Here is a 27,501-nt window from a genome sequence, read left to right on the forward strand (position 1 = left end):
TACATTTCATAATTCTTTGATATTAGAGCTGTGTGATTTATTTTTTCCAAATTTCGTAACCCTAGTAAATGCACAAAAGTTCATCTCCGCAAATTAACATCTGTATTTATATATATCATTTACATTGATAGAACATTCCATTCAATTTTTAAATTCCCAAATGTCAATCTTCACAAACTTTTAAATGGAAATAGCGAAATTCAATAGCCGTGATAGAAAGTTGGTTTACAGTAATAGAGCATGGTAATAATCAAAGTCGGACCGAGGAACCTACCATCTGAGCAAGGTACGCCTGCATCAGAGCCTGTTGCTGCGCCTGTTGTTGGGCCAGTTGTTGAACTGCCAGTTGTTGTTGGATCTGTTGCATCAGGGTGTCTGTTAAACAACAAGTCAGTTTCAGATCAGATGAATGAAATACAGATGTCGGTAAAACTAGAAATTTCTGTAGGACTAAATGCCCCCTCCCCCAATATGAAGTCTGTTGTCCGCCCCCTTCCCCTTTTATGAAAAATATGGATGGGAGAGGATGCATAAATATGGGTGACAATATATATATGCCCCTTCCCCCTTTATGGTGGGCCTTAAATGTTCCTTTAAATGAAATATTAAGAATGTAATACCGATGTTAATAGAGTTATTTCCCTTACCTGTACTTCCTTGCGCTGTAGATGGGGGTGACCCGAGACCAGTGGCTCCCCCTCCTGGTAGTAAATTGGCATTACTTAGGAGAGGGAGTGACACAGGTGGTGCCGGTGGAGGCTGCATCCCCGGGCCGGGAACACCCTTACCTCCGCCCTTCAGTCGATTTTCCATTGACCTTGCATCACTCAGTGTGTCGACGTGCTCATTCAGTGCATTATTAAACACATCTTCTACCCAGTGGGACCAATCAGACTCGTGTCCAGTTCCCACTGACATATTATCTGATGACGCAGACATTTTTTCCAAACCACGATCCCGTCTAGAAATTCTATCAGCGGCTCCGTTTTTCATCCTTTTTGCCATCGCTGATGATTTGACGTATCTAGCATTCAGTTTGGATGTAGAACTTAAATCCTGCACCCGTGGTGTCCCATTTGTTAAACCATTATTGTAGCGTTGATTTAACTTTGAACCTGCCAGTCCAACAGCAGCTGTTTCATCCTCCAAGATCGGGGTTATGTGGCCATTACTTAGTCCGTTTGAAACATTAAGGCCGTTGTGGCCATTACTGGTCACCGATGGTGGTGGTCCAGGAGCTTTACGTTTTGTGTAACGTAGATTTAGGGCTGAATTGGAGGATAGTCCATCCAACATGATCTCAGTTGGACGACGATTAAGAGCACTAGTCATCGAAAATTCTATTTTCTTTTGATCATCGTTTTCTTTAGTACGTGGAGTAAATGTTCGGTTCTCGAGACGCGAGGCCTCGACCTTCAGTAAGTCTGGTAGCCTCCCCACTAGCACCATATACCTGTCCTTGTCAACACTGTGTGGCCTAAACATAGACAAAATTACAGTAGTTAATGTAGTCGGAAACTTATACAACTCAAAGTAATTGATAACAAATAGGAAACGAGTCCCTAATGCTAAGTCTTGGCTTTCTAGAACTATCAACTAATCCATCTTATTGCTTCTTAAGTCAGAGAAGCATTCTATCTATTCATCATGGATTGATAATTGTAGAACTAGCATGCACAGTAACTAGAAAATAACTTTATCATTATGTTTGCTAAGAGTATAAAATGCTACACAATTATAAACAGAGGATTCCTATTCTTTTTGTCATAAATGTTATTTCCGACAATTCCTGATTCTTTCCTTCTTTCATCTTTGTATTTCAATTATGGATTATTTACATCAATTTTTAATTGACTCCCGCTTAATCAAAAATAAAATCTGAAGAAATGCTGATAAAAGAGCTACTAAAGATAGAATTGATCTACTTACGAATTTTTGTATTGACGATGGGCATTCCCAACTGGTTCTCGCATTTTGTCACGCGACACCAGGAAGTAGGCAGGCTTGGTAGGGAACCCTGGGGGAATCTCCATCTCACTGAAAAGGTCGAGGACGTAATCGTACCCCATCAGCTCGTAGAAATCTGTCTCCTCCTGAAGTACCACGGTCCAGCCATATTTGTTTTCCTTCAGTCCCCTGGTAATTGATAGATAATAATGACATTTTACCAGTCATAATGATGTCTGAAAGACGTACAATGTACAGTGAACCCTTGATAATCCAAACCTAGCCCAAACACTCCGGATTGTGAAATTTCGGGACTGCTGGATTCTGTTTACTTATGTCAATAATCAAATCTGTTCCCTGATATATCTGTTCCGATTATGAGTATGCCGGATTATTTTGGGCCCACATGAACAACATCCCCCCATTTCATGGTAAAAGTATAAAAAATTGTGTTTTAAATGAGAGAGTATGTGGCCTATATAAGCTTTTTCTATCTGCTATAAAACTGTTATTAAAAGAATCAAATAAACAAATAAACAATACATAAGGTCCGTCTCTATGTCCCGACTGGATTAGTAGAGATATGGCGATAGTAATTAAAGATGGAGGAATTCAAAGCTAGATCAGGTTTTGATTTTTTTAACACATTTTTAAGTCTGTTGAAATGTGTGAACTTTTTTAATGCTATAAAGATAATGTATGTTGATGCACAGTGACGTCTGCGTACATACCGACTACTAACGAGGTGACTAGTGAACACCTCACCCGACGTCCACGACTCCACAGGTCCAAACATCTTCATATCTGTAAGAAAAAACATTCATAAATCCCATTTAGATATTCAGATATTTTCCGCTCATAGAAGATATCATAGACACATGAAAATCATTTTCTGCTAACAAGGGCGAATAACTCTAAATCATGGACTATACTTACTATCAGCGAAGCGAACAGGAAGCGCCATGTTGGTATATTGCTGTATAGCATGCCACTCCAGTAAACAGGGGGGATAACTCCGACTTAGCTGAGGCTGTATGTTGGCACACTGCAGTGCCTTATGTTGACAAGTAATTTTATGTCCGTTATAACCAACATCAGAAACAAACCTGAAAACAGTACAAAAAATGTGTCATTTTTTTTATAAAGATTTTGATCATTTTCCATGACAGCCAAGGTCCAATTCTACTCAATGCTCCATCAACACTCAACTACAAGTAATTTCTATAACTTGTTTCACAATTGTTGTAATATATTTTTTTGCCTATCTTGTACAAGTAAGAATCAGTAGTTTTGTAACTGTACATAGTTTTTGCCTATCTTGTACAAGTAAGAATCAGTAGTTTTGTAACTGTACATAGTTTTTGCCTATCTTGTACACGTAAGAATCAGTAGTTTTGTAACTGTACATAGTTTTTGCCTATCTTGTACACGTAAGAATCAGTAGTTTTGTAACTGTACATAGTTTTTGCCTATCTTGTACACGTAAGAATCAGTAGTTTTGTAACTGTACATACTTGAGTAGGTATTTGAAGAGCCTTTCGCTGGGAGGGAACGCGCTGAGACAGGCAGCCATCAGGTTCCAGGACCGCCCTAGAGCTGTAAGATCCTGATTATTCCAGCACTGGTTAGCTACCTGACAGTAGATCTCATCTCGTAATCCCTCATTACTTAGCCCCTGTAAATATGAAAACATCCCTGTCATAAAACATCACAAATGTTACCAATTTCTTGGAGTGAACAAGCAAGGGTAAAAACAAATCATGATGAGGTCAAGTTAGATTCTGTACCATGATTTAGGTCCAATCAAAAGTTTTAACCATTTTTCAGAGTTTTTGTTACGTTAAGATATACATCAGCTTGGCACAGTTTCACCCGCATTCCTTCACTGAAGGAATTTTTTAACTTACAGTTATCAATAGGAAAGCGTTGCAGATTTTAAGGAAGACTCCTTAACTTAAGATTTATCCATACCTTCTGTAATGGTTTCTTATGGGAAATTTAAAGTTAAGGAATGATCATGAAACTGGGCCCAGGGATTCAGTGTAATCGTGAAAATATCATTAATATTAAATCTGTAATTATAATATACATACATATTTTATGTTACTTACCATCTGTACTATGTAGTTGGCCATTGTCTTTTCCCTCCGTTTACTCAGATTTGGATCTCCCATGTATCGCAAAATCTTCAAGTATAATATATTATTTCAAGTTACTTTTCCAGTCATAATTAATACACAATAAAAACTAGTGTAACTATTATCTTTCTTGGTAAATAATTTTTTTTTAGCAGATTTATTAAACATGAAAAATAATTCACCCATATACCTTCAATATGGACTATTCGGACCTTTGAACAAGAAGGTTCCAAATGTGTCACCAGGGGTTCAGACCAGGCTCTGATTTCTTGGAACAAACTTAATTCATGAATAGACTTCAGTCAAAGTTTAAGTTTAAGTAACTTTAGTTACATAATGATTGACTTCAAGGTTTTTGACGACAATTGTTCTTTGTTTTGAGAAATTGTGGTGAAAATCAATATTCAGAATTGTAGTTTTTCTGTCCTTGACTTTGAAATATACCCCTTAGCACTATAAACATAAATACCATATGTATGCCTGTATGAAATTAACAAGATTTTATGCATGAATCCTCTCCTTAACCTATTTGACAAACTTCCCATGCCTCAATTGTAATAAGCCGTTCATATCTGTTGCAGTGCATTCCAAATACAAACATACAATTTCATTTTCCAGAAAAGTACCTTAACCCCATACATATATAATTAATTGGTATAAATACTATAACAAAATACAGTATGACTTCCAATGATGCTAACAATGTTCACATTCATCTGATCATATACCCACCATTTTGAAGACAGATACCGCACGATTGTTGAGGTCGTCCCCCTGGAGTTTTGTAAGACCCGCCTTAATCGGGGTCATAAGTACACCCCAATCAGGATTCTGAAATTCACCAACATGCAAACATTCATTCATGCATTACAAATATTCATTTTTTTTTTTTTTTTTTAACTGGTTTTTAGCAATTAATGCAGAGTTATCTACTCTTCCAAACAAGAGCAGATATCTCTGAAATAGGTATTGTTAAATCATGCTGTCGTGGCCCTATATTCACAGAATTTTGTGTGTTCCACCTCGAGGTCAGAGAATTACTCCGACTGAACTGACATGAATACAAATTCACCACATCACCGATACTTCCATTTTTCTTTTTTTAGTTTATCTTTTTAACAATGTTTAGTAATTACAGCACTGCAAACAATTTTGTGTTTAATCCTTCTCAGAGAACTATCAAGATCCAACTGTCATGCAGAATTTTTTATCAACAAATGAACAATGTGCATTGTTCAAAATACCATGTTTAAAGAAGATGTCATTATAGCAAAGTTCATACATACATTTTCTACTTTTTACTAGAAACCATCAAACATTCATACAAAGAAATCACATGCAATATATCCATCAACCACTACTTTATTACACATACTTACAGGGTGGGAAGTCGGCTGGAACCATTATCAACCATCTATTATTGCAATCTCCTCATTACTGTGAACTTGTATTTCTTTTCAATTGCTTTATCTACTCTGATTTGTCTTAAATTTGACCATCTAATGCAATTTTTAATTTCTAAATTGAAGCACCTAACAGACAAAATATTGGTTAATTCTATCAATTATTTAGATTTTTCCATGCAAATGTCTGTATCATTAAGAACAGTTTTGAGGACGTAAGATCGTAAGTGGTCAGCCTAGAGTTGTCTCCACCTGATCGTAAGTGGTCAGCCTAGAGTTGTCTCTACCTGATCATAAGTAGTCAGTCTAGAGTTGTCTCCACCTGGTCGTAAGTGGTCAGCCTAGAGTTGTTTCAACCTGATTGTAAGCGCTCAGTCTAGAGTTGTCTCCACCTGATCGTAAGTGGTCAGATGTGTGTGGTTGAATTTAACAGGTGTTGATGTACTTTATAAACTCTTAAAAATTGGAACTGCTGTGCTCATTTAATTCAGTTGACCATATCAAATTTAAACAAGTTTTTGTCTGAAATCTATCATCACCTTACTATTAATATAAACTTACACTGAAATAGACGTTGGCAAATTTGCTGAATGCGTGGGAGTCGACATCGGTCGGGAGTTGGTACTTCTGATCCATATGGGCTACAGAGCCTGATACCTGGCCAATGTGACGCTCTGTATGGACCGACTGCCAGTCTGCAAGGGAGATAATTCTTCCTAAGTAAATCAATTTGGGGTAAAGAAAAATTCACAATATTTATTTTTTTTGAAGATAAATATATCATCAGATAATTAGGATCCCAGAGGATAATCAAAAGAGAATGACTGAAGATGATATGAACACTTGTATGAAGTAAGAGAAATAGAAGATGAAGTTTTGGTGAAAAGAACAGACAGTAACAGATGAAGAAAAGTGCCCATAGTTTTTAAAAACAATTTGGGATCGATAGTGGGCATTCCAATAATTTTTTTATCAAATTTTCAAACTTAATTTCTTCAGAATTTTTCTTCCAAAAATGAAGTTATAAAGGTCCTGTTCCCAATGCAATGACAAAAACAATCCATACTTAGACCCATGATTTACGACCTATAAGTGAAGTATCCTACACTTACCGTCCAGTTTACTGTAAACGTAGGCCAGCTCTCCGGGTATGTCAAGGTTAGCAATGGCTTCCATGGCTTTGTTCTTTCTCTCCTGTAAAAACACAAGAAAATCATAAAGTTTAAAACATTTCTTAAACTTCAAACCTCCCAAAGACATTCTGGATTGTTATCCTGGAAGATGAAAACCTATATGAAAAGAATGGTTAAGAATTCTTGACATGGCAAAAATACTTTGTGTTTGGGTGCCTCCATGATTAAAGTGTCTGACATGTACTCCCAACTCTGAGTTATGAATTTGAATTTTAGTCTGTGGTTTTCATCCGGGAGCTCTGGCTTCCATTCCCCACCAAAACCTGACATGCCCTTATACGGTCATTAGTATATAAGAGAATATATCAAAGTTGTTACCTGGTATCCTAAATAAGCCACTGAACCAACCCAATTCAGATGGCTACATAATATTTTAGATTTTGGCCGCCTAGCTCATGATAAATATAAGTTCTGTGGCCTCGGGATTGAAAACCGCAGCAATAGTAGTCGCATAGTGATGTACATTGTTATGTCAGCTCATTGTATCCAACATAAATAATACAGTGCTGGAGTACTGGGAAATATCCAATAGATCTATAAATCAAATCTGTATTGATTTGTACTACCAACTAATAGCAGGGTGATCTCTTATCTCTTATATACTTATCTATTATAACCTAGTACTATTAGTTATTTAATGAAAAGACTTCCATCTACAGTGAATGCAGTTAATGATGTTTTCTCATAATATCAGTGAATGTAAACCAGCTGCGTTATATTTATCATATAAACATTCATTTTTAGAAATATTTCTTAAAATTGTTTATTTAAGAAGAAGTGTTCCATGTTCAATATTAAAAATGATAAATGACAAAAAATAATTGAAATAAGAATGAGAGTAAGTACCAAAGATTTGTTGATCAGCTAATCAATTCTGTCCACATAACATCGTTCTCTAATTGCCTAATAAGACGACAAAAGATGAAAAGGAATGAATGTCTTCGTCAGAGATTAGAGGACAATAAAGTATGACAATGTAACGACTAGTTAACAGGTAGATAGTGGCAAAGTCACTGATTGGCTGGTCGTAAAGTGTGACAATTAATGGTCAACTTCAATAGCAGGGAATGTCCATTACATGATTTTTATGTCCTTACCAACTGACGTCCAGAAAATGACCACAAATCATGGACAGGTCAGATACAGACGACATATATGATGGACTTAAGCTTAATTAGACAGGAAATCCACACAAATCAATACACTGAATTTTAACTCATCCCTGAAATTTCATAATGGACTGCTCTAATCTTTGATTTAGAAGAGTCTAAATGTGTTTTCAGGGGTGAATAAGCTGACACAAATAACTGCATTATTCTGGTTAAAAAATCAGCTTACTGGAAGGAATTTCCATGTTGGACTCGTTCTTTTGCATATTTGCATGGTTCTTAGTAATTTCTTTCTAATTGTATTTTTTTTGGTTCTTAAGAGTACTAAGAGTATGTTCATTAAAGGATGTGGCAGATTTTGTGAATGGAAGCCACAGTTCCTGGGGGAAAAAACATCAACCAGCTGTCAGTACTACCTGGAAATTGTCTGACGTATGTCCTGAATCTTCTGGATCATGGGTTACAGTGATAGAATGTCAGACACCTTAACCGCTAAGCCATTACAGTCCAAGAATGGACGGATGGTTCTTTGTCCAGATTTTTCAACCACTTGGTCACCATGATGTATATATAATGATAGAAAGTCGACCACCACAACATCATCACCACCACAACTCAGACATTGACCGCAAGTTGACGAATATTTCAGCTGAACACCTGAACTCCTTATCCTCCATGGTGGATACTATATAAGATCAATACCTATCAACTGTATCTACCTGTTACAAAGATGATTAAGATGTACAGGTGTTACTGATAATTACAATGACTCATATTGATCATATTGTCTCTATCAAACACATTGTATTGGTACGGTTACTACATCTGTCATTGTCACATCTGTTTCCATGAAAACATGATTATCGATGGATAAACTGTCAATTAAATACACAAACTGTTACAGTAACTCTTTAACAGAAATAAGCTGACAACATTTCCTGAATTCTCCATTATGACCACCTGTTCATAACGACTACCTATCCATAACAGGTATGCTCTAACAATGACCTTTCTAAACCTGTCTATTATGACCACCTGTCCACAGCGACTACCTTTCTATAATTACCGCGACTACCTTTCTATAATTACCATCTGTTTATTTGCCTTGGTGACTAACTCTGTATTTCACAGGGTGGTCTTCATAGACAGGTTTGACAGTGCCTGTCTTTCTATATATATATATTCAACAACTTTTTAAAACACCTACCTGTTGTATGTCAGTTAAAAAGAAAAGAACCAACACTACTTTTAATTTGAGACTACCTTTTTAGCTATTGTTGATATAAGTGTGAAATCACCGTCTGTATTAACAGTAATATTACCACTATGTAAATATTGACCTGTCAGACTTATTGACACTTGTTACTAAAAATAAATTCTTACCTAAAAATAATTCAAGTCATTAAAAAATTGAATCAAATGCATAACTTCTTGGTTGCAAGTTATAAATAATATTTTTTGATTTTGTTTTAATAATGAAAGTCGACTACTAGAAGTTAAACAGGTTTGTAAAATTGTTTGTGTACCTTAACATCCCGTGTCGAGTTTTATCAGTGTATGTTGGCCGTAGCCTTAAGACAAACGTTGTATTGAAATGTCACATTGATCACAATCATTAGAGCCACAGGCCTAAACATACACAACAACAACATTCCTTTGTCTTCCTGTTTTTTGTCGAGTTAAAAAAAATCTTTCACAAGATACAGACTATTTTTCAGATCTTCCCTGCAGCTACAGTATGAAAAATTTGTTTAACAAGGCCATTTTTTTTTTATAAAAGAAACAATTCTCTGTTGATTTCAATATTTGTTAAGATATTGTTGTACATTTTTTATCTTAAAAAAAAAAAAAAAAAAAAGATGTGTAAAATTATCAAAACTTTGTTTTTGCCATTTTTCATTTCCATGCCAAAAAAAGTCAAATGATCTGAACTTTTAATAGAATGACATTTTTTTTATCTCATTAATTCCTTTATTACATGCAGCTACATCAGGTTCTTCATAATTTCCAAAGAATGTAAATCATTCCCGGTACCGATCTAATCATTTTACGGTAATAGTTATAGACAGGGTTATTGCCCTTTATTATGGGTCGTCTGTCAGCTGTAATAGATTATCGAGATCTGATAGGTCACCTGCCCAAGGTCAAATGACCACTTGACTAATCGCTTGATAATAACTCATGAATTAAATACCAAATGACCCTGGACACAACAACCCTAATACACATTGGTCAAGCTGACCATGAATAAATTGAAAGACTGAAGATTGTAAAGGTATAGCCAGATGTTGGAGAAGCGAGTTACAGACTTATAGAACATGCAAAAAGTATCTAGGTCAGGATTCAGGGAAGAAACTATCATTGCAGGATGACAATGGAAAAAGTACTTTGCAAATTTAGGTAAAAAGATCAAAATTTAAAAAGCAGATTGCAGATGAAAAATCCTTCAATGATTATTTCAAAAGCTAAAATCTAGAGAAATGTCCATATGCATAGATGTAAGTGAGGGCTCCCAGCATTGTTCAGCAAAATTTAAGAAAAAATTGAAGTATAATGGAAAATTATGATGCCACATGGATTGGAGCCATTTGTCTTTGATCTAAGTTAGTACCAAGACACTAGGGTTAACAGTTTAAGAAACACCTCCCTATGGCTTCGAATGTTATATGAACCACTGTAGAATCAATAACAATTCTATTCATAATTGTCTAACACAATGTCTAAGAAAGGCAATATAAATGGAAAAAAGGTTTAGAGCTAAAGAGCCAATGAAATGCAGGAAAGAATTGACCTCCAAGCTTGGACCTTCTTGATTCTAAAAATTGCTGCAAAGGAGAACAATTTCACATGAAATGATGAGGCAATAGAACACCTTGAAATGCCATGGCAGAATTACCAGTTGGACCTTATTGGAAAAACAGAATATGCTGAAGGAAAGGACTAATTAAGCTAGAATGGGTCATATAACAGGAACAAGCGGGCAAAATTTGTATTGCAAAGAGTTTTTTCTAACAAGCAAACTCACCATGACATAACATTGAGTTATAAAAACCTGTTTGAAAAATGTAGCAAAGTATTGATTAGGTTTATACGTTCCATTGTAAGAATGGCAAATAAATTTCACAAGCTTCCATGTGATTGAAAGATGCACCGTCCAATGTCTTTGGAATCACAAAAAAAAAAGAGATATCTTTTAAAATGTACAAAACACATGTTCAAATGCTCTGGTACTAGGATTTCTATGACAAAAATGTTGATCAATGAAAAAGGTTTTTTTCTTCAATGAAAAGTTCCTTAAAATAATTCTTAGCAAAAAGCATGAAAACTGAAGCAATTGAAGTCTAAGATTCTGCAAGCTTTGATTGTCATCTATCATTGGTGTAAATATTACAAAGAGCTGATCAATAGCACACATGTATTTTGTATTGAGATTTCAGTTCAGCTTTACAGACAAGAAGTATTGAATCTTTTTTAATCTCTTTTTAAGGAAAAATCAAGTGAACTATTGGAATCTGGCAAGAACTGGAAAAAAAGTTTTCAATAACAGGTCTAAGATGGCAGGATGTGGAATCCAACTGACCATGCTGTAATCATAGAAAACTAATAAGAACTGACCATTCAGTATACCGACCACTACACCAGATCTACCATGTTATAGTGTCATCTTGACACCAGTGGATAATGACGGTCAGTGTTCTAGCATCATAAATAGCATGACGGCTCTAATAAGGACATTCTCGGCCATGGTCATTTGTCATGTGACCAGTGACCACTCCAATGGACTTCCATGGTCAAGATATAAGGACACTCCTCATCGTTTATCATTCATGTTTCTTCTCTGTAGCACTAACCTAGCTTAAATGCTAAAATATTTTTTTTGTAGAAAATGAAAGAAATAAAAAAAACACTCATAAAGGAAACATGTACAAAGAGAATCCAAGGTCACATGAAGTAAAAATTGAAATGAAAGCCTAAGAATAAAGAAGAAATTGCAATGATTTAATTCAGATGAAATATGCCATGTTCCTATCTCTAGAATATGAAGGGTTTGGTACGTTCGAAACTAATGTGAGATAGTTGCCAGTTACTGAATGTAGGTCTGTGGTTTTTTTCCAAGCACTCCAGCTAAACCTGACATGTCCTTAAATGACCTTGACTGATTTAAATAGGGGATTTTTAATTAAAATATAGATTTATTGACTTTTAATTAATCTTAAAGGAGGATGTTAATTTGAGAGTTAATAGGATGTGAAAAATGACTAATTTCAAGGGCAGATAACTACAGCAATATATAGAACAGGGCTTTCAATAAAATTTACGATATTTGTCTAGAAAAAAAAAAATCAACAATCTTAATTCTCGGTGAAGAGTTCTGTAAAAATATTGACCGTCGATTGATCGATTTACATGTAATTTGATTCATCACAATGTTTAATTCCTCCACGAAGACAAATATAGTCTGTCACACAACTGACGAGCTCATGTGTCACCATCACATCACTTTAAAGTGGAAGGACGCTTTAATTAACTAATGATGACTTTTTAATAGCTTTAATTTCAGTTATATGAACTAATAAATACATATATGAGTTACAAATCTGCAATGTCATTTCATGTGAAAACAAAATAGAATTGTGATTATTCAAAAATTTAGATTAAATTCCTATGAGAAGTAATTCCTAAACTTACATTGAAAGGTGATTTTATAATATTTTCGTTCCATGAAAGTTAATCTCCGTGAACTTCTTTTGATAAAGAAATCTTGAAATTTAGTAGCCAAGCATTTTTTTTTTTTTTTTTTTTAAACCTGAATCTATCCTGGACTAAACTTTTAAAAGATTTTGTAATTTTGTTGATATTTAACATTTTTGTTTTGCTAAAATAATTCAAAGAACAAGAGAAGGTAGTTTATTTTCCATAAAACTGAATTAATTATATGAAAATGTGTTGGGGGTGATGCGAAAATTAAGTATTTTTAAGTCAAGACAAGAATGCCGTACCCACATTATAATATATCTCCGATCTGGAGACAGGTTAGGCGACTCTCCCTATTTGATGACTGTCCCCAAGGTATAAACATATATTTACATCCACCTGTTGAAATGGACGCCACCACACAACAATATATCTCAGGTCATTTCTGACACATTGTCTTTGTATACACATTACTTCTAACTGTTTATTTACTTAAAATTGTACCTCTGCAGATGTGTTGTATGCAAATTTAAGAAAAGCTCAGAAAACTTGAATTTTCATAGACAGAAATCTGTTTTTCAAATCTATGTCATGTTATTATCTTGAAGAAAATCATAGAAAACCTTAATTCTTATCTGTCTTCCAAATTTCTTTTCTTGATTTACTTATTTTTTACCATTTTTTTTAAAGCAATGTTTCCATTTTATTGTTATATTTTCTTTAAATTGTGGAAACGATCAAAACTGTTTGATTTAGTCAGGTAATGAGTAGTTTTAATCCAGTCACAACCTAATGCATACCTCAGTAAAATTCAAAGCCTTCAGGAAATTCTTTGCCATTTTCTTATTTCTTATAGACATTAAACAAAACACACTCAAAGGATATTACCTACAAGCCAGCTCACATGGCCATGCTATTTTTTTTCACATATCCTTTGATACATATGTACCCATAATTCTAAATGTTTATTCCAAAATGGATCTATTAGATTTCAAAATTTCCAACAACAAAAAAAGAATCAGAATAAATTAAACTTACTTTTTCTTCTTGTTCCATTTTGTACTGTTCCTCACGCTTTCTGCGGGCGATCCTTTCCTGTTCAGCTTTGCGTTTTATTTCTTCCCGAGCCTGGGAAAAGTAAAATTTAACTTCATCACACACAGAATCATAAGTCGGGGATGAAGACACCGACTCTATAACCGAACAAGGCATTTTGATGCTGGACTTTCAAGGATTCACCGAGATATAATTTCCATTTGTTGGTAAACTGCAAGTCTTTTTTCCTCAGAGAAAAACAACAGAGGCCCTTGTCCAGTCACAGAATAAAAAAAATGTCAGCCCAGTACGTAGATTTTTTATAGATTCACTTGTCCAATCTCAAAACGGGATCTTAATCCAAGAATAATCACTCATTCTTAATGGAAGCTGTCCAAACACTGACCATCAAACTGACGGACAGAGCACTAAATCCCCTGGCTAGGACAGACCAAAATTACCACCAAAACACAAGATCAAACTAATCAAGCGTGACGGTGATTGACTGATGACAGCTATCTTGTGTAACGGTACTAATTAGTTAACTGTAAACAGCTTTGATCAACTGACGCGATGATAACAGAACAGGAATGTTTTCTCCTATAAAAATCTACCTGGTTTAAAAATAAAAATGCGAAATAAAAAGTTAAAGATTTAAATCCAGGAAGATTCTAATAAAATGTCCCTTTAGCTCCATCTCCATGCTAACCCGTCCAAAGAAACAGACTACAATGTAGATTTAGTCCAGCATAGCCGGAGAAGGTGGGGACAGATTTGGGTGGAATCAAAATGCGTGAGTTTGATTGAGGCCATATTCCTACAAACTGACTAATACAACGCCAGCCCTTGTCAAACGGCTATCGCCCCAAGGATCGTAAGGGTGGAACTAAGTTCCATCATACAATAAATACACAGATACACAACTTCATAAGGTAAAGCCGGTCTTGTCAACCTCCTGCAGCCAAACCCACAGGTCATGACCTTCAGAGGTCGCGACCTGATGAGGAATTAACATACCTAAGAAGCTATTATCATTGATATAAGGGGTCTTACGTAAAGGTATTTCTTGCGCTGCCTCCGCATGCGAATCTGGGCCTGTGCCTTGATAATGCCATGTCGAACTTTCAAATACTTCTTTCTGTAAAAGATGGGAGACAATGCATCATTATTATATACCTCCAAACTCGTATCATCAAAAATAATGAATTATCACTCTAAATGAGATTTTAGCCTTTCCAAACAGTACCCAGTGTTGAAAGCTTGGTTAGGATACTTCAGGCTAAATATTGTTTTTATTTCATTCTTCTATTTGTACTTGAACAACCCAAGTCAAGCTTGAATCATTGTGACTTGTACAATCCTAAACTCTGCACTGAAAAAACATTTTTAATGTGTTAAAAGTTTAGAATTTTTCATACCACAATTTTTTTTTTAAACAGATGATTAAGGTGAGGAGACTTTGAGTAGGTGGGCTACGATACACTGCCTCTAGTCCTGGATTGTAGGTAAGGAGTGAACGAAGCTGTTTATCATGTCCACACGAATTACCTCCCAGCTACACATGAAAGATAAGCATTATGTCAAGTCTCTACGTTCTAGAGAATGCTCAATTAATTATATTATAAGTGACCATTGCGCTGTGGTCTGACCATCAGTTAATGAGAGCTTCGGTCACTTTCGATAAGGGTCGAGCTTCTGAATTCACATATACGCCACCTTATTTCTAACTTTAAATTCTTTCAGGGGTACGTTTTAGCCTTAAGATGAGTTTGTCACCATCAAATGTCTTGTCTCCACAGAAAGCCTTATTTCAGGTCATGTGCTGCAGAATTGAACACACAATCTTAAACTAGGGGGAGATAATCCTATAGTAGAATCTGAACAAAGAACAAAAGCCGATTAGACCTAAGGGAAGTTAGTGGTGAATATGGAGATAGTCAGGACACTTGAATCGGTAAAACAAAATTTTGATCTAATACACCGATTAGTCAATTAGTTTCCGAAACATAACAATTAACAGACAACCTATAACCATTTGATGGGTACCATAAACTTTATCTCCCTGCTATATTTCATTCAGCTTCAGTTTATTTAAATGACCACAGCTTGTATAAAGTTCCTTCGTAACAATTTTTTAGCAGCAAACAGGAAACAAACATTCATCTCCATCAGTATATTATATAGACATATAATTAGTAGTAACTTTATGCCATTTTTGTGCAATATAAAAAAGCTTTGAAGGTATTCTGTATTTCTCCACAAGCCTGTCACACAGAAATCCAATTTTCACCTACATGAATGTATCTTTCAAATCAACTTCACTGACTTGCAACAACAAAACATTTAGCCACGACATCTTGTTTTTATTCTGACCCCATCAATTTGATGCATTCCTTTTCAATACAATGAACATCCCTCAATACCTTTATCAGGGAATGTACATGACCAGATCACAGAGTGGTAGGGTCCATTATAGAAGTATGGGTTACTTTAGGATGCTCATGTTGTCCCATCAAAGCTTTAATTAGATGCACTGCACCACAAAGATGCCTAAAGCTATCAAACATTTAACTGATGCAGAATTTTATTCTAGCTGATAAGGAGCCTAGTCAATAGACTGATCACCAAAAAAATGATAATCAATTGTTAAAGTGTGAATTTGTTGATTTTTTTTCTTCTAAATAACAACACTAAATACACACGTACATTCACATTTCTAAAAAGATGACTTCCATGAAAATTTGACATAAAATTAAAGAGCAATTTTGAAAAAATCTTATCTCAACAAAATTGTAAAAAAAAAAAAAAAATTATAATGAATATAAAAAAGCTTGAAACTGAAAAAATAAAAAATAGATTTTATATAAAATATTTGATCTAATCATTAATTTCAGTCATTATATTTTAATATCATGTTTTTAATCAAAACTATAAGAAAACTGTAATTATGACATATTATGTCCCACACATCTTTAATCATATCCAGGTACTGCTTGTCACCTCTCAGGTGAGAGGAACACAGGTAAATATAACACATCACCTGCAGACCCTGGAGAGATTTACCTGTGTTCATTTAAACATGAATTCCCTGTGCAGTATATCGGATGACACAAAGATTAAACTGGATTGGCAGATAGTCAAATATGTGCTATTTTAACCTTACAAGCGTTTCCCCCTCTGGTGGGGGATTGCGAGATGGGGATCAAAAGAAAAGTATTTCAAAAGTAACTTCTAACTTTAAAGATAGCATAAAGCAAACAAATACTTGACATACTACATGAAGTGATGTTGATTCTTTACCCAAAATATTGACTTTTCACCTCAGAATTAGAGTATTAATCCACAATAAATTACAACTTACACTTTCAACCTACGTATTTACAATCAAACAACAAAATACACATTTCGTTACCTTAATTTTCTTGGTAAACCTGGTACTAATTAAAGCCAGTGACTTTATAATGTTGACATACTATGCAAATCCAACAGTTTTTTGTAGCAGCTTACATTTTTCCATTGAAAGAATAAAAAATGTATTCCAATGACCTCAATTGACGTAAAAGACCCATACTACCTACGTTTGAGCTCGTGAGTTTAACAGCTGCATGTACATTCCACATAAAGCTTGGGAAATTCAAACTTTGTCAAAGGACTCTATTTGCCATTGTAGTGAAATTCTACAGAAATTATGTGAAATAGTCTGACAATGCCTTTAATAAATTGTTTTGACTGAAATGTCCAAGGCATGAAATGAGGCTTTTATGTTCACAGACACGTTCCTGTGTCAAATGTTTGGGAATGATTTGGTTCAAGGGAGGGACGGGAAATTCAGGTCTTAAAAAAGATTTGCTCTATTTTAATTGTACTGATATAGTTTATCAGCAATTATCATGATTGATCAATGGAAATATAAACACGCAAAACTTATCCCTGCCATATTTCAAAGCTGTGTATTGGTGGCTGAGTGGTTAAGATGTCTGGTATTCTACCACAAGCTCTCTACCTCCGAGTCATGGTGGCCAAGTGGTTAAGGTGTCTGACATTCTACCACTACTCTTAATCCGACAATGAATTATAGGTTGGATTTCACATAAGGCAGTGCCCAGATGCTGAATGTGTAGGATGCTGGTTTTATTCTGGGACCTCAGGCTTTCCTCAACCTGATAATTTTACAAGGTGTCCTTAAATGCCCATAACAGTTAATATCAACAAGCCTTCACAGACCTCGAGATCGAAGTTCACACATGGACTTCCGGGGGGAGAGACTAATTGTCCTACATGTATATACAGAAATGATAATTAGCTACAATAGGTAAATACCTGAGGCTAGTGAAAGATCAATATTCATTAAAACAATGGATAGTCACCCATCATTGCCTGTACGCTATGCATGAATTTTTTGTGTCCCTATGTCCACTGACGGGATAAAATTTGACAAAAAGGAGTTATTTTGTTGGAACCTCCGCCTGACCCCAGGCTAACATCATATAGAGTGTCTACAAGGAACGGCTTACACACAGACTCTGTGATGTCCATAGACTTCAAACATTTTGATGCCCGGGATCGTATGTCCCACGTATGTTTATCGTACAAACAAAAATGACCTTACAACTTTCCGCACTGGAAACAGTTTGAAGATGAGTGTTTCATATTTGCATATTATTTCACACCAAGTATATAACTAAAAGCCAAATTTAACACTTAAATGTTGCTTAAACCACTGACCATTTCAAAATTTGTTATCATAGTGACCACCTCTATATAAAGACCACCTGTTTAATAAAACCATTTTTCAGTGCCCCTAATGGTCAACTTTTTTTAACAAAATTCAACCTGTGTACAAAGACCAAATGGGTGGTATTTATTGACAGGTTTGACTGTATTTACATTATAGTAGAATTGAACAAGAAAATTTGCATGGATATATATCAGCTGTAATGTATTTTGTCTTCATAAAACTACTAGCATTCCAATTCAATACATTTAGATCAATTACATCACAAAGAAGTAGACGATTCTATTATATGTTTGAGTCATTTTGATTTTTGTTATTCCACAGGTGAGTGTTATATTCAAGAGTTTCAAAGCAACTGATGTTATTAAACATCTTTACATAGCCTACTCAATGTGTGAAGTTCATTTCAAATAAATCCAGACTTGTATATTTCATTTTCAGCAAAGATTTGGCTTTCAGGTTTTTAAATTTCACTGAATTCTAAATGTAATATATTTGAAATTTGTATTGCACAGGGACCTGTCAAAACATTAAAACTGAACTTTTGTGACCAAAATGTGGCCTATCTGATGTCTACACTCAAAAGTCAAGTTCCTGTGGTCAACACAAAGAATATGAACATTAATTTGTCACTTTTGAATGTAGTTTATATGTCCAAAAACTCATAAAATCTAACTCCTATTAACATACCTAATTTTGGTCCTAATATTAAATGATTAAACAGTGAATCACTTCATTGTTGTCCATATCTTATATGTTAATACCTGTAAATCCTAAATGAAATATTCCTTGTTCGTATTGCATGAAACCTGTCTGGCAACATTTCATTGAGAAAAAAACATTGATAATTTTTGCTATGTGTGTAAGAGATACTATAAATTTCACTTCCATTGGCATGCTTCACAAAAAATTATTGACACCTCTGCAATTTATATGGCCTAGGCACTGCATTACACATAATAAGAATTAATTACGATGCTATCTTGGCCAAAAAAATATTCCTTGAGAGATAAACCTGTCTCTGTAACGGTTTCATGTCAAGTCATAAATTACACCTCATTATACATTTAGATTTATCATATCACATCAAACAATAGTTTTCATCCAGCGACCAGAATAATATGGTGCCTGATTATCTGAACATCTATGAAGTATGTTTTGTTTGTGTTTAGAATACTATTGACTGTTTACAATGAAAATTTACACATAGGACAGGTTTCCTGGAAAGGTGGTCAAATCCAAATCTGGACAGAGCTCGACTTAGTGATATAACGATATCAAATACCCTAACCAGTTAGCCAACGCCACTCAACCAGTTAGCCAACGCCACTCAACCATAGAAGCTTAATTAATGTTGAAAAGTCAAGACGCCATAAATATGTATAGATATAAAACCTGCATAATCTGACCATATTTAAATATAAAACCTATGTAATCTGACCAATTCTTACCATTAGATCTGCTTTAACTGACTGATGAATTAAATAAAATCCTGTAACGGCTCAAAATTGAAGCCACTTTGTATCTAAAACCCTTCTTAATCCGACGTGTGAAATGGTTTGCGTATGACCAGTAAAACCTGTCTATACTGACAATAGCCCCATTAAAACCTGTCTAAGTGACACCTACATAGCCCAGAAAATACCTCTAAACATCTTAAGAACAACAATTATCTCTGAAATATGTTTCTATTAAGAATACAATGTATAACAATAATTCTTTTTCAACAGATGAAATAAAAAAAAAAAAAGAAATGCTCATTCATTCATTTTGGAAGTGACAATATTATGACATTATAAAGTGAATCTTACCTCTGAAAAGGGACCTATGTGTAGAAGTACACACAGAGTGCAGAAACAAACAAAAAACTTATAAGTTCAACATTAAAACCAGGCTATAACTGACAGTTAAAATCATCCCGCTTGGCAGTGTATATTTTTAACCTATATATCTGTATAATGAGAAAGTGGATCGTCATCAAAAACATAAGGCTTTGGGGCTACTGGCTACACCCAGGTCCACAATATTCATCACTTTGAGTTAATTATAAAGTCACATCAGGCAAAATAAAAATATTTCAATATTTCATATTTTTTCAACAAAGATTTATCAAATTATATGAGAAAATATTATTTTTCAATAACTCAGACAAAATACAATGAAACTTAGTACATACCAGTAAAGAGGAAAATATCCCGGGATGTGTTAAGGATACAAACTGACAATCGTACGTAGGTAAAATTCTACATCAGAAAATATTTGTCCAATGGCAAAGTGACAGACAACAGTTCAATATAAAACTTTCTCATCACCTGTTCTATACCACAGGGTGGGAGATTGTACACTGGTACCACAGATTGGGAGATTGTACATAATACACTGGTACCACAGGGTGGAAGATTGTACATAATACACTGGTACCACAGGGTGGGAGATTGTACATAATACACTGGTACCACAGGGTGGAAGATTGTTCATAATACACTAGTACACAGAGTGGGAGATTGTACACTGGTACCATAGGGGTGGAAGATTGTACATAATACACTGGTACCACAGGGTGGGAGATTGTTCATAATACACTAGTACCACAGAGTGGGAGATTGTACACTGGACACATATGTACCATGGGTGGACCATAGGGTGGAATTGTACATAATACACTGGTACCACAGGGTGGGAGATTGTACACTGGTACCACAGAGTGGGAGATTGTACATAATACATTGGTACCACAGAGTGGGAGATTGTACAAAATACATTGGTACTACTGAGTGGAAGATTGTACATAATACACTGGTACCACAGGGTGGGAAATTGTACATAATACACTGGTACCACAGCGTGGGAGATTGTACATAATACACTGGTACCACAGGGTGGAAGATTGCTCATAATACACTGGTACCACTTAGTTGGAGATTATACATAATACACTGTTACCACAGGGTGGGAAATTGTACATAATACACTGGTACCACAGGGTGGCAGATTGTACACTGGTACCACAGAGTGGGAGATTGTACATAATACATTGGTACCACAGAGTGGGAGATTGTACAAAATACATTGGTACCACTGAGTGGGAGATTGTACATAATACACTGGTACCACAGAGTGGAAATTATACATAATACACTGGTACCACAGGGTTGGAGATTGTACACTGGTACCACAGAGTGGGAGATTGCACATAATACATTGGTACCACAGAGTGGGAGATTGTACAAAATACATTGGTACCACTGAGTGGGAGATTGTACATAATACACTGGTACCACAGAGTGGGAGATTGTACAAAATACATTGGTACTACTGAGTGGGAGATTGTACATAATACACTGGTACCAAAGGGTGGGAGATTGTACATTGGTACCACTGAGTGGGAGATTGTACATAATACACTGGTACCACTGAGTGGGAGATTGTAAATAATACACTGGTACCACAGGGTGGGAGATTGTACATTGGTACCACTGAGTGGGAGATTGTACATAATACACTGGTACCACTGAGTGGGAGATTGTACATAATACACTGGTACCACTGAGTGGGAGATTGTACATAATACACTGGTACCACAGGGTGTGAGATTGTACATTTGTACCACTGAGTGGGAGATTGTACATTATACACTGGTACCACAGGTTGGGGGATTGTACATACCACACTGGTACATAAGGGTGGGAAATTGTACATTGGTACCACAGGGTGGGAGATTGTAAATAATACACCGGTACCATAGGGTGGAAGATTGTACATAATACACTGGTACCACTGAGTGGGAGATTGTACATAATACACTGGTACCATAGGGTGGGAGATTGTACATAATACACTGGTACCATAGGGTGGGAGATTGTACATAATACACTGGTACCATAGGGTGGGAGATTGTACATAATACACTGGTACCATAGGGTGGGAGATTGTAAATAATTCACTGGTACCATAGGGTGGGAGATTGTACATAACACACTGGTACAACAGGGTGGGAGATTGTACATTGGTTCCACAGAGTGGGAGATTGTAAATAATACACTGGTACCACTGAGTGGGAGATTGTAAATAATACACTGGTACCATAGGGAGGGGGATTGTACATAACCCATTGGTACCACAGGATGGGAGATTGTACATAATACACTGGTACCACAGGGTGGCAGATTGTACACTGGTACCACAGAGTGGGAGATTGTACATAATACATTGGTACCACAGAGTGGGAGATTGTACAAAATACATTGGTACCACTGAGTGGGAGATTGTACATAATACACTGGTACCACAGAGTGGAAATTATACATAATACACTGGTACCACAGGGTTGGAGATTGTACACTGGTACCACAGAGTGGGAGATTGCACATAATACATTGGTACCACAGAGTGGGAGATTGTACAAAATACATTGGTACCACTGAGTGGGAGATTGTACATAATACACTGGTACCACAGAGTGGGAGATTGTACAAAATACATTGGTACTACTGAGTGGGAGATTGTACATAATACACTGGTACCAAAGGGTGGGAGATTGTACACTGGTACCACAGATTGGGAGATTGTACATAATACACTGGTACCACAGGGTGGAAGATTGTACATAATACACTGGTACCACAGGGTGGGAGATTGTACACTGGTACCATAGGGTGGAAGATTGTACATAATACACTGGTACCACAGGGTGGGAGATTGTACATAATACACTGGTACCACAGGGTGGAAGATTGTTCATAATACACTAGTATCACAGAGTGGGAGATTGTACACTGGTACCATAGGGTGGAAGATTGTACATAATACACTGGTACCACAGGGTGGGAGATTGTTCATAATACACTAGTACCACAGAGTGGGAGATTGTACACTGGTACCATAGGGTGGAAGATTGTACATAATACACTGGTACCACAGGGTGGGAGATTGTACACTGGTACCACAGAGTGGGAGATTGTACATAATACATTGGTACCACAGAGTGGGAGATTGTACAAAATACATTGGTACTACTGAGTGGAAGATTGCTCATAATACACTGGTACCACTGAGTGGGAGATTATACATAATACACTGTTACCACAGGGTGGGAAATTGTACATAATACACTGGTACCACAGGGTGGCAGATTGTACACTGGTACCACAGAGTGGGAGATTGTACATAATACATTGGTACCACAGAGTGGGAGATTGTACAAAATACATTGGTACCACTGAGTGGGAGATTGTACATAATACACTGGTACCACAGAGTGGAAATTATACATAATACACTGGTACCACAGGGTTGGAGATTGTACACTGGTACCACAGAGTGGGAGATTGCACATAATACATTGGTACCACAGAGTGGGAGATTGTACAAAATACATTGGTACCACTGAGTGGGAGATTGTACATAATACACTGGTACCACAGAGTGGGAGATTGTACAAAATACATTGGTACTACTGAGTGGGAGATTGTACATAATACACTGGTACCAAAGGGTGGGAGATTGTACACTGGTACCACAGATTGGGAGATTGTACATAATACACTGGTACCACAGGGTGGAAGATTGTACATAATACACTGGTACCACAGGGTGGGAGATTGTACACTGGTACCATAGGGTGGAAGATTGTACATAATACACTGGTACCACAGGGTGGGAGATTGTACATAATACACTGGTACCACAGGGTGGAAGATTGTTCATAATACACTAGTATCACAGAGTGGGAGATTGTACACTGGTACCATAGGGTGGAAGATTGTACATAATACACTGGTACCACAGGGTGGGAGATTGTTCATAATACACTAGTACCACAGAGTGGGAGATTGTACACTGGTACCATAGGGTGGAAGATTGTACATAATACACTGGTACCACAGGGTGGGAGATTGTACACTGGTACCACAGAGTGGGAGATTGTACATAATACATTGGTACCACAGAGTGGGAGATTGTACAAAATACATTGGTACTACTGAGTGGAAGATTGTACATAATACACTGGTACCACAGGGTGGGAAATTGTACATAATACACTGGTACCACAGCGTGGGAGATTGTACATAATACACTGGTACCACAGGGTGGAAGATTGCTCATAATACACTGGTACCACTTAGTTGGAGATTATACATAATACACTGTTACCACAGGGTGGGAAATTGTACATAATACACTGGTACCACAGGGTGGCAGATTGTACACTGGTACCACAGAGTGGGAGATTGTACATAATACATTGGTACCACAGAGTGGGAGATTGTACAAAATACATTGGTACCACTGAGTGGGAGATTGTACATAATACACTGGTACCACAGAGTGGAAATTATACATAATACACTGGTACCACAGGGTTGGAGATTGTACACTGGTACCACAGAGTGGGAGATTGCACATAATACATTGGTACCACAGAGTGGGAGATTGTACAAAATACATTGGTACCACTGAGTGGGAGATTGTACATAATACACTGGTACCACAGAGTGGGAGATTGTACAAAATACATTGGTACTACTGAGTGGGAGATTGTACATAATACACTGGTACCAAAGGGTGGGAGATTGTACATTGGTACCACTGAGTGGGAGATTGTACATAATACACTGGTACCACTGAGTGGGAGATTGTAAATAATACACTGGTACCACAGGGTGGGAGATTGTACATTGGTACCACTGAGTGGGAGATTGTACATAATACACTGGTACCACTGAGTGGGAGATTGTACATAATACACTGGTACCACTGAGTGGGAGATTGTACATAATACACTGGTACCACAGGGTGTGAGATTGTACATTTGTACCACTGAGTGGGAGATTGTACATTATACACTGGTACCACAGGTTGGGGGATTGTACATACCACACTGGTACATAAGGGTGGGAAATTGTACATTGGTACCACAGGGTGGGAGATTGTAAATAATACACCGGTACCATAGGGTGGAAGATTGTACATAATACACTGGTACCACTGAGTGGGAGATTGTACATAATACACTGGTACCATAGGGTGGGAGATTGTACATAATACACTGGTACCATAGGGTGGGAGATTGTACATAATACACTGGTACCATAGGGTGGGAGATTGTACATAATACACTGGTACCATAGGGTGGGAGATTGTAAATAATTCACTGGTACCATAGGGTGGGAGATTGTACATAACACACTGGTACAACAGGGTGGGAGATTGTACATTGGTTCCACAGAGTGGGAGATTGTAAATAATACACTGGTACCACTGAGTGGGAGATTGTAAATAATACACTGGTACCATAGGGAGGGGGATTGTACATAACCCATTGGTACCACAGGATGGGAGATTGTACATAATACACTGGTACCACAGGGTGGCAGATTGTACACTGGTACCACAGAGTGGGAGATTGTACATAATACATTGGTACCACAGAGTGGGAGATTGTACAAAATACATTGGTACCACTGAGTGGGAGATTGTACATAATACACTGGTACCACAGAGTGGAAATTATACATAATACACTGGTACCACAGGGTTGGAGATTGTACACTGGTACCACAGAGTGGGAGATTGCACATAATACATTGGTACCACAGAGTGGGAGATTGTACAAAATACATTGGTACCACTGAGTGGGAGATTGTACATAATACACTGGTACCACAGAGTGGGAGATTGTACAAAATACATTGGTACTACTGAGTGGGAGATTGTACATAATACACTGGTACCAAAGGGTGGGAGATTGTACACTGGTACCACAGATTGGGAGATTGTACATAATACACTGGTACCACAGGGTGGAAGATTGTACATAATACACTGGTACCACAGGGTGGGAGATTGTACACTGGTACCATAGGGTGGAAGATTGTACATAATACACTGGTACCACAGGGTGGGAGATTGTACATAATACACTGGTACCACAGGGTGGAAGATTGTTCATAATACACTAGTATCACAGAGTGGGAGATTGTACACTGGTACCATAGGGTGGAAGATTGTACATAATACACTGGTACCACAGGGTGGGAGATTGTTCATAATACACTAGTACCACAGAGTGGGAGATTGTACACTGGTACCATAGGGTGGAAGATTGTACATAATACACTGGTACCACAGGGTGGGAGATTGTACACTGGTACCACAGAGTGGGAGATTGTACATAATACATTGGTACCACAGAGTGGGAGATTGTACAAAATACATTGGTACTACTGAGTGGAAGATTGCTCATAATACACTGGTACCACTGAGTGGGAGATTATACATAATACACTGTTACCACAGGGTGGGAAATTGTACATAATACACTGGTACCACAGGGTGGCAGATTGTACACTGGTACCACAGAGTGGGAGATTGTACATAATACATTGGTACCACAGAGTGGGAGATTGTACAAAATACATTGGTACCACTGAGTGGGAGATTGTACATAATACACTGGTACCACAGAGTGGAAATTATACATAATACACTGGTACCACAGGGTTGGAGATTGTACACTGGTACCACAGAGTGGGAGATTGCACATAATACATTGGTACCACAGAGTGGGAGATTGTACAAAATACATTGGTACCACTGAGTGGGAGATTGTACATAATACACTGGTACCACAGAGTGGGAGATTGTACAAAATACATTGGTACTACTGAGTGGGAGATTGTACATAATACACTGGTACCAAAGGGTGGGAGATTGTACATTGGTACCACTGAGTGGGAGATTGTACATAATACACTGGTACCACTGAGTGGGAGATTGTAAATAATACACTGGTACCACAGGGTGGGAGATTGTACATTGGTACCACTGAGTGGGAGATTGTACATAATACACTGGTACCACTGAGTGGGAGATTGTACATAATACACTGGTACCACTGAGTGGGAGATTGTACATAATACACTGGTACCACAGGGTGTGAGATTGTACATTTGTACCACTGAGTGGGAGATTGTACATTATACACTGGTACCACAGGTTGGGGGATTGTACATACCACACTGGTACATAAGGGTGGGAAATTGTACATTGGTACCACAGGGTGGGAGATTGTAAATAATACACCGGTACCATAGGGTGGAAGATTGTACATAATACACTGGTACCACTGAGTGGGAGATTGTACATAATACACTGGTACCATAGGGTGGGAGATTGTACATAATACACTGGTACCATAGGGTGGGAGATTGTACATAATACACTGGTACCATAGGGTGGGAGATT

At 36.8% G+C, this 27,501-nt stretch overlaps 1 protein-coding gene across 3 annotated transcripts in view; it reads right to left on the reverse strand.

The window, feature by feature from the left end:
• The window catches only part of LOC138323683 (unconventional myosin-XV-like), a 62,935-nt gene that overhangs the window by 20,381 nt on the left and 15,053 nt on the right, over positions 1–27,501 (reverse strand). For all 3 annotated transcript variants that reach the window (XR_011208583.1, XM_069268462.1, XM_069268463.1), the window contains exons 14-25: positions 14,574–14,658; positions 13,524–13,613; positions 6,601–6,682; positions 6,050–6,183; positions 4,818–4,916; positions 4,059–4,133; positions 3,462–3,622; positions 2,884–3,053; positions 2,679–2,751; positions 1,930–2,136; positions 648–1,477; positions 275–375 (exon numbers count right to left, since the gene is read on the reverse strand). Coding sequence is in view for 2 of the 3 variants with exons in the window: in XM_069268462.1 (XP_069124563.1) it covers positions 275–375; positions 648–1,477; positions 1,930–2,136; positions 2,679–2,751; positions 2,884–3,053; positions 3,462–3,622; positions 4,059–4,133; positions 4,818–4,916; positions 6,050–6,183; positions 6,601–6,682; positions 13,524–13,613; positions 14,574–14,658 (2,107 nt within the window). In the remaining variant the exon portion in view is untranslated. The remainder of the gene's footprint in view (positions 1–274; positions 376–647; positions 1,478–1,929; positions 2,137–2,678; positions 2,752–2,883; positions 3,054–3,461; positions 3,623–4,058; positions 4,134–4,817; positions 4,917–6,049; positions 6,184–6,600; positions 6,683–13,523; positions 13,614–14,573; positions 14,659–27,501) is intronic.

This window comes from Argopecten irradians, chromosome 5, assembly GCF_041381155.1.
Source record: "Argopecten irradians isolate NY chromosome 5, Ai_NY, whole genome shotgun sequence".
Classification (NCBI taxonomy): Eukaryota; Metazoa; Mollusca; class Bivalvia; order Pectinida; family Pectinidae; genus Argopecten; species Argopecten irradians.